The sequence below is a fragment of the Tasmannia lanceolata genome, unplaced genomic scaffold (genome assembly GCF_043159265.1).
Source record: "Tasmannia lanceolata isolate RefF3 unplaced genomic scaffold, GAP_Taslan_0.1 ptg000025l, whole genome shotgun sequence".
In the NCBI taxonomy this organism is placed as follows: Eukaryota; Viridiplantae; Streptophyta; class Magnoliopsida; order Canellales; family Winteraceae; genus Tasmannia; species Tasmannia lanceolata.
In genome coordinates, this window is record NW_027518702.1 from 6,342,453 (window position 1) to 6,355,000 (window position 12,548).

The 12,548-nt window shown below is 38.8% G+C and overlaps 1 protein-coding gene and 1 pseudogene across 2 annotated transcripts in view; both read right to left on the reverse strand.

The window, feature by feature from the left end:
• Positions 1–5,044: 5,044 nt before the first annotated feature.
• LOC143858073 (putative jasmonic acid carboxyl methyltransferase 1) lies at positions 5,045–8,757 on the reverse strand (annotated as a pseudogene). The gene is made up of 4 exons (XR_013238857.1): positions 7,257–8,757; positions 6,763–7,167; positions 6,247–6,513; positions 5,045–6,131 (listed from the first exon to the last, which is right to left on the reverse strand). The product of XR_013238857.1 is annotated as a putative jasmonic acid carboxyl methyltransferase 1 (transcript).
• Positions 8,758–8,889: 132 nt separating this feature from the next.
• LOC143858072 (putative jasmonic acid carboxyl methyltransferase 1) overlaps positions 8,890–12,548 on the reverse strand; it is an 8,631-nt gene continuing 4,972 nt past the window's right edge. The window contains exons 3-4 of the mRNA XM_077368668.1: positions 9,449–9,721; positions 8,890–9,334 (exon numbers count right to left, since the gene is read on the reverse strand). Coding sequence (XP_077224783.1) covers positions 9,017–9,334; positions 9,449–9,721 — 591 coding nt within the window. The 3' untranslated portion in view covers positions 8,890–9,016. The remainder of the gene's footprint in view (positions 9,335–9,448; positions 9,722–12,548) is intronic.

Consider the following 12,548-nt stretch of genomic DNA (forward strand, 5'->3'; position numbering starts at 1 on the left):
GAAGTTCAAAGTCATGGGTTTTCAACTACAAAAAGGGGTTACTATTACCTAAGGGGGGCTTCTCAGGGGCAATAGAGGAGAGCTATGCATGGTATTAGAGAAGGAATTATGGGCACTCAAATGAGGTAGGAGAAGTACCCTTGGAGGGTCCATCAAATCCAAAGATGGTGCTCAACTTCAAAGGCATGGGTTTTCAGCTACAAAAAAGGGGTTATTAGTACCTAAAGGGGGGCTTCTCAAGGGCAATAGAGGGGAGCTATGCATGGTATTAGAGAAGGAATTATGGGCACTCAAATGGGGTAGGAGAAGTACCCTTGGAGGGTCCATCAAATCCAAAGATGGTGCTCAACTTCAAAGGCATGGGTTTTCAGCTACAGAAAAGGGGTTATTAGTACCTAAGGGGGGGCTTCTCAAGGGCAATAGAGGGGAGCTATGCATGGTATTAGAGAAGGGATTATGGGCCCTCAAATGGGGTAGAAGAAGTACTCTTCGAGGGTCCATCAAATCCAGAAGATGGTCCTGAAGTTCAAAGTCATGGATTTTTAGCTACAAAAAGGGGTTACTAGTACCTAAGGGGGGCTTCTCAAGGGCAATAGAGGGGAGCTATGCATGATATTACACAAGGGATTATAGGCCTTCAAATGGGGTAGAATAAGTACCCTTCCAGGGTCCATCAAATCCAGAAGATGGTCCTCAAGTTCAAAGTCATAAGTTTCCTGCTACAAAAAATGGGGTTACTAGTGCCTAAGGGGGGCTTCTCAAGGGCAATAGAGGGGAGCTATGCACGGTATTAGAGAAAGAATTATGAGTCCTCAAATGGGGTACAATAAGTCACCATGGAGGGCGCATCATAAATAGGGGTTTTCAAGTACATAAATGGGAATCCTAGATCGAAACTTTTGCAAAACAGGAGCTGCTCACTCCTCTTTTTCTATTTGCTTTTTCTTGCCTGGTTTAAGGTCGGACAAAATAGTGAGAATCAAAGGGGCTGAAATTGGAGTTCTCAACAAATAAGCTCTCAACAAAAAATTCTTCATCCAATTAGAGCATTGCCACAACCCACCTGGATATTTTCTTCGCCTTTTTTGACAGAAGCGAACCATAGACTTCGCTTCCTGAATCTCAAATGACTTCAATTACCGTCATACTTCAAATCGTGATGTTTCTCCTACACATTGAATCTCCTCTTTTCCTCTTTTCAAATCGCCACATGAGACTTCTAATATGAGTTGCAACATCAAATCATGGCCATTTCTTTTACCCAATGCTCAATATAGAGGATATAAAAAATAAAATAAAATACAGGGACCCAATCTCTTATGTCACTAACAAATCACAACATGAAAAAATCAATCCCTACACTCATCAAACTCATGTGTGTCTTGTTTTCGCAAGCACTTTCACATTTAACACCAAAGCTAAATGGGATAGTATGAGTTTTGAATTACTAATAATAGCAATATCTTATGGAGCACAACCACCCTTTGCGCATTATCATATCACACTGCCACAATTGTCTTAAATAAAATCTTTGGAAATTATTTCTTTCAGATAGTAAAGCAAAATAATATGAAAGATAACAAGGGGGTGAAGGCAACGGAGAAAGATATGTGATTGTATAAGAATGCCATCTGGAAACATGTACCCCAACTGTAAGAACGGTGTCTTTGCCACAAATTGTTTATTTTTTCTCTAAATATACACTCAACTCCTATTGTTAAAGCATCAATTTCCTTAATGTTAATATTTATTTGTTAGTTTCAAGAATTTGTTGCTCAAAATAAATGGATGTTAAAAAAGCTTTTATTCATGGAAAGTTGAAAAGCATAAATGTAGTTCAAAAGCTTTTAGTATGAGAGGTGAGACTACAAACTACATCTACATCTCTACTATGACAGGTGAGAATACAAATTTGTCAACTGACTACAAACTACATCTCTACTTTGTACTCACACCGAAGACAAATCATGAAAAATAAACAGAGACCAGGTAGGGTTTACTGTTTTCGAGGTTTCATACGTGCTTCACCTTCGTCGAGATCGCCGGACAGATTGCCTACGGCTCAGTTTGGTTGTCAAAAACCAGGCATCTCATTAGAATTTCGTGGGAATTTTAGATGCCGGCACCTCGTTTGGTTGTGTTTTTCAAACCCGATGGTCAAAACACCCACAACAATGTCGGGACATGGTCGGCCCACGTGGCTCTCCAATGAGAACCGAATGCCAAACCCCCAAAACCGAGTTTTTTTATTAGAATTTCAACAGGAATGGGCTTCTCAAACGACGGATGAGGCTCCACGCACTGCTTCGTCGCATATCTTCCGCTAAATTCTTGCAACCAAATGGCATTTGGGAATTTAGTTCCAACGAAATTCTAGTAAGCATCCCTACAACCAAACGTTACTTCAAAACCCCACCCCCATAAGGTCCTTTCATTGCCATTCTGCACAAATCCCCTTTCACTTCCCATTCTCGCCGAGATTCACGAACCAAACAGAACCGTAGAGATCGCCGGAGGAGAGGACGGAAAAAAAAAACCACAGACGGGAGGAGAGAAGAGGGAAGAGAGAAGAGGGAAGAGAAACAGAGGGAAAAAACTGAAATGTTTTTTTAAAAGTCATATCACCTGTTTCTGCCAGAGGGGCATTCTCGTCATTGAAAATTTTGAAAACCAAATTTTGACCCCCTTCTGTCATTTCCAGCATACACTTGACCCCTCTGATATTATTTCTTTTATTTGTCCCCCCTCTGTCAAATTTTCTACCCAAAAATGTGTTTAAGGTGTTGGGCCCCACCATTGCATGCATGAGGTATAGAATGTCATCACGTCGAAAAAATTCCAGTAAAATTTTCCGAGGGAAAAGGTTTTCTGGAAACAATTAATGAAAACAGAAAGAAACATGGTTAGTATAAATTATAGGAGTTTTTATGCAGTGTGTGGCCAGTATTTTTCAAAAAATAATGAAAGCGCACTCCATAGGATGATTCAAACCGTTTATTTGTTGGGCCACAACTTATATACATAGGTTTAGCCCCCAAAATGATTTCCGTAGGATGATCCTAACCCTTGATATAATGAGGTTTTTGTAATGTGCAATCCCTCAATAGATCGGAGGGTTAGGATCTTCCTATGGAAATGATTTTTGGGGAACAATATTCTATTTATGTGTTGGCCCTACTAATGAACGGTTTGGATCATCCTATGGAGTGGGCTGTACAAAAAAATACAGGGTTATATAGCAGAGAGAGAGAGAGAGAGACCTGCACGACTGAATTATTAGCATAGCTGGTATCTCCCACTCCGCCATTCATGTGAAGAACTTGTTTCACTTCCATCATGGTTCTCTTTTAATGGCCTCCTCCAAATTAGACGAGAGAGATCACACCTTATATTTCTCTCCTATGCCAATATGATTGAGGTAGGATATATATAGCTGGAAAATGTTTGACCTAATCACGGGAATTGAGCTTACCATGTGACATGAACTGTATGAACTTAGTTTTTAATTGAGGGTTGCCCCCAAAAACGGAAATCTGTTTTGTTAAAAAAGGAAAAGCATGTGCACCTTATCGTGACGAGTCCCGTAGTTTTCAAATAGTACTGTATTGACCACACTCTATGATGATCCAAACCATCCATGTGATGGGACACAACGTAAACAGGTAGTGACTTGTGCCCAAAAAACATTTCTATAGGATAATCCTAGCCCTCTAATCTACAAAAGTTTCCATAATACGCAGTTCCTCTATAGATCGGAGGGTTGGGATCATCATATAGAAATGACTTTTTGGGCACAACTTGTTTACGTTGTGTCCCATCATATGGATGGTTTGGATCATCCTCTAGTGTGGTCCGTACAGTACTTTTTGAAAAATACAGGACTATAAGGGTTTACACCATATAAAAACTCATTTCCAAACCTAGTTTCATTTTAGAATGTTTTCCAATTTAATTTGTGGCCATGCACAGGTCAAGAGTTTAACGCAAGCCGGCCGTCCGGCCAATAAATCTTGTCGTTTACGAAATCATAGTTAAAGAACAGAATTTCATTTCATGGCATTAATTGGTACTAGCAGCCAAAATAAATAATTGGCTGCCAATATCAAAACGAGGGAGTGTGAAAACCCACTCCCTAGAATAAATCCAAGCACCTATCAAAGCAATAATATTAACACTAAAAATAACGAATTTCAATAACATTTATAACCTAGTATTTGCTAGGGAATTTCCTTCAAAGGCAATTCCCGGCCGAATGTAGCGTCCTGGAGGGTCCCCAAAGATTTGGTCATTTGATCTCCTTATTTTTTGAAATGATTTGAAATTCCGAAGTTCTATAGAAAACTTTTTAAAAATCAAATCAAGATCCTCATCAGAACCAAATCTGACAAGGACTGTAGAGTCGCCACCTAGGATTGGTCCTAGGACCTTTAATTGACTCTGTGAAAGACTTGGGCCTAACCAAAATTCTAGGTTTGTACTAGGTTTGGTTTGTACTAAGTTATGCGAGTGGAAGGTGTTAGGCACCACTCCTGCCCAGGAAATCTTGGTCTTATGAATCGGATTTCGCAAAAGAATTCAAAGCTTTTCATTAGCTAGATATTCCTTCTAAAATTTCTTATGAAATTATTGTTGTTTTATAATTTCGTACAGAATAGAAAAATAATTTCATATAAAATTTTTATTCCATTTTGAATTTTTAAATACTCCCAGGAATACTGAATTTTCATACGTATTTGAAATTTTCGTACAACAAAGTTCGTACGAAAATTGTTAATTACTTCAAACGAAATTCCAGAACTTCGGGAATTTTCATCCAATCTTCTGGGAAATTTAGAGATCCTACCTTTAAGTGGATTTCCATCAAATGTAGAGTAGCACCATTGATGATCGGCATTCCACAAGGTTTGCATCCTAGCAAAACAACTTTGTGAAGGAGGTCTATTGCATACTTCGTTTGTGTAAGACGAAGGGAGTTAGGATTGCGAGAGACTTCAAGGCCAAGGAAAAACTCATATTTCCAAAATATTTAGTATCAAATGTGGTTGGGGGCCAATTCATTGAGGCACTGAGAAAGCTTGGATTATCTCCTGAAAGTATAATATCATCGACGTATAGTAGAATATCATCGGCGTACAATAGAATACAAATCGTGTTACCCTTAGAATGTCTCATGAAGACAGAGGGATATGCCAAGCTCCCTTTAAATCCAAGGGAAAGAAGGAAGGACCTGAGACGTTGGAACCATGCCCTTGGTTCCTGTTTAAGGCCATAGATGGCTTTATAAAGTCTGCAGACACAATGAGGAAGTTTGGGATCTACAAACCCAGCTGGCTGTTTCATATAGACCTCTTCCTGAAGGAAACCATGTACAAACGCATTTCAGACATCCAATTGATGTAGTTGCCACCCCCGAGAAGCAATAGATAGCATTGTACGTGCCTTTGGAGTAATTGGTTGTTTCACATGGTATCATAGCTATTTCTTCATAGAAGTTCTTTTGTTCAAAACCCAACAACTCCTTGATATTAAAACATCCGCATGTACGGCCAACCCAAAAGACGGGACACATGTGCCACGTGTATCACCAACCCAAAAAAGAGGGGCCACACGTGATTGATAGTGTAGAAGTACAAATGATTAAATAACATCAACTCTAAAAGGTCAAGCTTCTGGAGTAATTGGTTGTTTCACAATTACGACGTCTTTCCAAAAAGCATAAAATACTATAAAAAATATGGAAGCTGGATACAAAACATCATAATATAGAATTGCTGCAAATCATTTGCTCTCCTTAAGGCAGAGTTATATGTTGATTTTCATCCTTTTCTAGTCATAGAAAGGACCAAATGATTTACTTTCTTATTTGATAGATGTTCATCAACTTTCTGTTCATATCTTCTAAACAAATCATCCATTATCACCGCTCCAAACTGATCAGCAAGCATGGATTCTGTAACAGCTCTTATACACTTTGCAACATTCCTTCCACTTGTAATGATATCAAATTCAATTATTTCAAGTCAATCAAGACTAAAGGATCCTTCTATCTCAACAATAGCCTCCAATTCATGAATTGAGGGTGCATAACATGGTATATTAAATGAATCCACTTTCTCCTGTTCAATCACTCCCTAAATTGGACAAACTTATCAGCAAAACATAAAAAATAATAATATGTCAAAATTTGATCATATTTAGTAGAGAAAGAGGGCGGTTTAAATGGTTATATTGCGATGTTGCTTCTACCTGTGAGACCATGTCATTGAGAGTTTGAGTCATCAGTTCCCATTGGGAATAACATTCTGGTGGATCCAAGCTTCGTCTTCCAGTAACTGTAAGGACCATACGCCCTCCACCAATTACTTCTTCGGAGCGTGACTTAAGAAACAGATAGAAATCTCTCTGAAATTGCGCCAAGTATGCTCTAAACACGCTGGGAGGGCTTGTCTTTGCTATGTAAATATTCCCCTTGTTTAATGAGATACCCATTTCGTTTTGAAGCCCTTGAGGGACCTGGAATATTTTAATGCTGAAATTAAGATTCACTTTAGAACATGACCTGCTTACATGAAATTTTTCCTATATGACCTTTGAAGTTAGAACAAGTTTGAGTGCTCATAAATTTGCAGATCAAGACTCAAAATTAATTGTTATTGTAGGTCTATTAATCAGTTTGGGACACACATTCCGTTCTAAAAATCTGAAACAAACAGTGCCTAAATTTTGCAGGAGAGTGACAACTGAGTGGGTGAAAGTGCTGACCTGAGAGAGCCAGTGGAGACTATTAGAAGAATGAATGAAGTCTAGACTTTTGCTTGGGAAAAGCCTCCCATGAAAGGAACCAGCCACTCCTGCCACGAAACACTGCGCCAAACTGACATGCTTCTCTTCCTTAAGCTTCTCATAGAAATCTGGTAGGTAACTGAAAAGGGTGTTAAAATCGTTCCCTGGAAGGTCATTCAAGAACATTTGGAACTCCGGCAGCGGATAGTTCAGCTGGCAACATTTCATCTCGATAGTATCTATAATATGAGATATGACAAAGAGGGTGTTGGGTCCTGAAGAACAACCCAAGTCTGCTAAGCTCAACTTCTTAGGGTAGGACATACAATAAAGATCTAGTATTGCATCTTCTACTATGTGCATCTCCTTGGTTATGATCGTTCTCTATATATGGAAGACCTAAAAATTCATAATCAAATCATGTAGAAGAGAGAGAGAGAGAGAGAGAGAGAGAGAGAGAGAGAGAGAGAGACCTGCACTACTGAATTATTAGCATAGCTGGAATCTCCCACTCCCCCATTCATGTGAAGAACTTGTTGCACTTCCATGGCTCTCGTTTAATGGCCTCTGTCAAAATGAGAGACTTGAAGTATGATTTATAACGGGGAAATGTTTGAGATAAACAACGCGAATTGAGATTTAGATGAGAAATTAACTGTATTTATTTATTTTGTTAATTTGTTGTCTTGAACTGATCAAAAGTTCAATGCATCTAAACAAACAAATTTTTTTTTTTCATTTCTTGCCAATATTTGGTTGCCATTTCCATTTACGTGCATTTTTTATTTAGTTTAGACTGATGATCTCCTAATCTCGTTCCATATTTATTTCTGTTTGGTTGCAAGCATTTACTTCATAGAGTAGTGCTAGGAAATGTCCTGAACAATATAGAGGGAGTGTAGAGAGAGGGAAGAGAGAGAAAGAGAAGATGCATCATTCCAATGAAATCCAAGCAATCATCACCAACAAAGTGATTTGAAAGTTCAACAAGGACATAGAGAACACTATGTGGACCAAACAAAGATGGAAAAGCTTGGGCTGTGATTGGTGAGCGAAACAAGTAAAAAGGGAGGAACAAACAACACAATATGTGGATTACCCAAGAACAATAGCAAAGATTAATAGAGGGGTGGTGGCATGGATCCAACTTAGAAGAAGTTAAATCGATCTTAAACCATGACAAATAGTCAAAGTTAGGTGGAGATGATCTATCCTTATTGATGGTTGATATTGGAGTGCTAAAATAAACCCATCAATATATCCAAGAAGATCATAAATTCTAAGCACCTAACAAAGCAATAATACTAACAACAAAAATAGTTTAATAATAATAATATAATAATAAAGACATCTAAAGTTGCCACAAATCCAAAGAACATTTACATATTACGACAACAGTGTTAGCATAAAAACAACAACAAATTACAATAACCTCAGATGCTTTCAAATGAATAGCCAAGCAGGCTTACTTTGAAATAACCCAAACCATTCCCTAAAAGAAATCTGCCCCCCTCTTATGAAAGCGGGCATTTTTGTCTTTGAAGAGACCTTTATCATTAGGACTTCTCTTAGTTATCTATAAATACCCTTTTAGTGGATTTTTGCAAAAGTTAACCCTAAAACAAACATTTTCCATCCCTAGAGAACAACGTGCGTGTGGAGGGCGTAAAACTAATATTTCAATCAACCACCTACATTGAAGCCTACATTCCTCCGAAAACCTGTCCCTATTTTAGAAGTGGAGAAACCAATTTCTACATAACCATCGCAAAAAACATTTATAACGATGGCTATGTAGAAATCTGACATCTACTGCAAATGGTACGTGTTTTCACTGTTACATTGCAAAAGGGACGTGATAAATCCACGACTTTTGATTACTTGGGACACCCAGCAAAAGAGTATCAATGACTACAGAGGGGCTTATGTACTTCCTGTTAGAAGGATTCAATGGGGCAGATTGCCATGTACACTGCTGTTGGGTGTCCCAATTAATCAAAAGGGGCGGATATATCACTTCCCAAATTAAAATATCACATGTTTTGTCAAAGTTAATCGCCCAAGATCTGATTCTAAGTGTACGTCATGATAGAATGCTAAAACATCTTTCTAGAATACTAGCCATGAAGCATAAAATGCTATTGAAATATGGAAGCAGGATACAAAGCTGCAAAGTACAGAACTAGTACATATCATATGTTCTCATTTAGGCATAGTTATATGTTGATTTTCCTCATTTTCTAGTCATAGAAAGAACCAAATCGATACTGATTGCTTTCTCATTTGATAGATACACATCAACATTCTGTTCATATCTTCGGAACAAGTCATCCATTATCGTGGCTCCAAACTGATCAGCTAGCATAGATTCTGTAGCAGCTCTTATAAACTTTGCAACACTCTGCCCGCTTGTGAAGTTAACAATTTCAATTACTTCATGTCGATCAAGACTAAAGGATCCTTCTCTGTTAACAATAGCCTCTAGTTCTTGAATTGAAGGAGCATAGTAGGGTAGATTAAATGAATCCACTTTACCCTGTTCAATCACTCCCTAAATTGGACAAACTTATCATTAAAGCATAAAAACCAATAACATAAGAAAATGTAACCTGTTTTTGAAAAGGGAAAGGAGGAGGCAGCTTTGAAAGGTGTGATGTTTCCCTACCTGTGAGACCATGTCGTTGAGAGTTTGAGCCAACAGTTCCCAGTAGAAAAAACATTCTTTAATAGATGGATCCGAGCTTCTTCCGGCACAAAGTGTAAGGACCATTCGCCCTCCACCAATTACTTCTTCCGAACGTGACTTTAGGAACAAATAGAAATCTCTCTGAAATTGCGCTAAGTATGCTTTGAACACGCTGGGAAGGCTTGTCTTCCCTATGTAAATTTTTCCCTTGTTTAATGAGATACCCATTTCATTTTGAAGCCCATAAGGAACCTGGCAAATTTTCATGCTTCAATTAGGATTTACTTTAAAACACAAGATGTGTGTGTGTGTATAGAGGAAAGTGAAGCTACACCGCCGGTGTAGCTAACTTAGCTACACCGCCGGCTTAAAATACAATGGGCCCACATTGTTTTGGTGATCCAAACCATTCATTTGATAGGCCCTCACATTGATAGGGTGCGCCCCAAAAATCAGCTAGGTAGGATCATCCCAACCCTACGATTTGTGGAGGCAAAAATGAACGTGTAAAAACCTTCACAAATCTGTCCATTTTTGCCTCCACAGTTTGAAGGGTTGGGATGATCCTACCTAGCTGATTTTTTGGGCACACCCTATCAATGTGAGGGCCTATCAAATGAATGGTTTGGATCACCAAAACAATGTGGGCCCATTGTATTTTAAGCCGGCGGTGTAGCTTCACTTTCCTCATATATATATATATATATATATACAGAGAGAGAGAGAGAGAGAGAGAGAGAGAGAGAGAGTTAAGTGAAGCTACACATACGTGTAGCTAAGTTAGCTACACCGACGACTTAAAATACAGTGGGCCCACATTGTTTGGCTGATCCAAACCATTCATCTAATAGGCCCTCACATTGATAGTGTGCCCAAAAAATCAACTCCATTGGATGATCCCAACCCTTCAAACTGTGGAGGCAAAAATGGACAGATTTGTGAACGTTTTTACACGTCCATTTTTGCCTCCACAAATCGTAGGGTTGGGATAATCTTATGGAGCTGATTTTGTGGGCACACCCTATCTATGTGATGGCCCATCATATCAATGGTTTGCATCACCCAAAAAATGTGGGGCCCACTGTATTTTAAGCCGTCGGTGTAGCTAAGTTAGCTACACGTATGTGTAGCTACATTTTTCTCATATATATATATATATATATATATATATATATATATATATATATATATAGAGAGAGAGAGAGAGAGAGAGAGAGAGAGAGAGAGGAAAGTGTTTCTAGTCCGCCGACTAGAGATCATTTTCTAGTCCGGCGAGCAAACAACGTGGGTCCCACCTTATTTGGGTGATGCAAAGCATTCATTTGATGGGCCCTGACATAGAGAGGAAGTCCACAAAAAATCAGCTCCATAGGATCATCCCAACCCTGTGATTATTGGAGCTTAAAATGGACGGCTATAAATCGGCACAAATCTATCCATTTTTTAGCTCCACAAATGAAAGGGTTAAGATGATCCTATGATGCTAATTTTTTGTGGACACCCTATCTATGATGGGGCCTCTCAAATGAATGCTTTAGATCACCACAAAAAAATGTGGGACCCAAGTGTTTTTGGTCGCCGGACTAGAGAATGATCTCTAGTCGGCTGACTAGAAACACCTCTCTCTCTCTCTCTCACACACACACACACAGATATATATATATATATATATATATATATATATATATATATATATATATATATATATATATAGAGAGAGAGAGAGAGAGAAAAGTGTAGCTACACATACGTGTAGCTAACTTAGCTACACTGACGGCTTAAAATACAGTGGGCCCCACATTGTTTGGGTGATCCGAACCATTCATTTGATAGGCCCTCACATTGATAGGGGTGCTCAAAAAATCAGCTCTATTGGATCATCCCAACCCTTCAAACTGTGGAGGCAAAAATGGACGTGTAAAAACCTTCACAAATCGGTCCATTTTTGCCTCCACAGTTTGAAGGGATGGGATGATCCAATAGAGCTGATTTTTTGAGCACACCCTATCAATGTGAGGGCCTATCAAATGAATGGTTCGGATCACCCAAACAATGTGGGCCCACTGTAGTTTAAGCCGTCGGTGTAGCTAAGTTAGCTACACGTATGTGTAGCTTCACTTAACTCATATATATATATATATATATATATATATATATATATATATATATATATATATATATATATATATATATATAGGTAAAGTATTGTGCGCTCGAGCGCACCTAAGCTTAGGTGCACTCGAGTGCCAAATCACATGAGTCCCACATTTTTTGTGCTGATCCAAACCATTCATTTGCAAGGCCCCATAATAGATAGGGTGTGTACCAAAAATCAGGTCCATTGAATCATCCTAACCCTTCCAAAAGTGGAGGGAAAAAATGGGCAGATTTGTGGACAAACAGAGTCTGTCCATTTTGGCCTCCACAAATGGATGGGTTAGGATGATCCTATGGATCTAATTTTTGGTACATACCCCATCTATGTAAGGGCCTTTCAAATGAATGCTTTGGATAATCCTAACAAAGGGTTTATGCGCTTGAGTTCAAAAACAGGGGTGGGCCCACATTGTTAGGGGGATCCAAAGCATTCATTTGGAAGGCCCTTTCATGGATAGGGTGTCCACCAAAAATCAGCTCCATTGGATCACCTTATGGTGTTCATTTGTGGGGTGAAAAAAATGGCCAGATTAGTGGACAAACAGTATCTGTCAATTTTCATCCCCACAAATGGACACCCTATGATGATCCAATGAAGCTGATTTTTGGTACACACCCCATCCATGATGGGGCCCTTCAAATGAATGCTTAGGATCACCCCAACAATGAGGCCTCATTCTTGTTTCCTGCACTCGAGCGCATATAAGCTTTCTGCCCTGGAACCCTTTTCTTACCCTAAACGACCACTATCCTAAACAAACAGTGAGTATATTTTATTTTGAGTCCAATAGACACACAATTGGTTCTTAAAATCCAAAACAAACAGTGATAGAGTGACCGTTCAAGGTATATATATATATATACCTTGAACGGTCACTCTATCACTGTTTGTTTTGGATTTTAAGAACCAATTGTGTGTCTA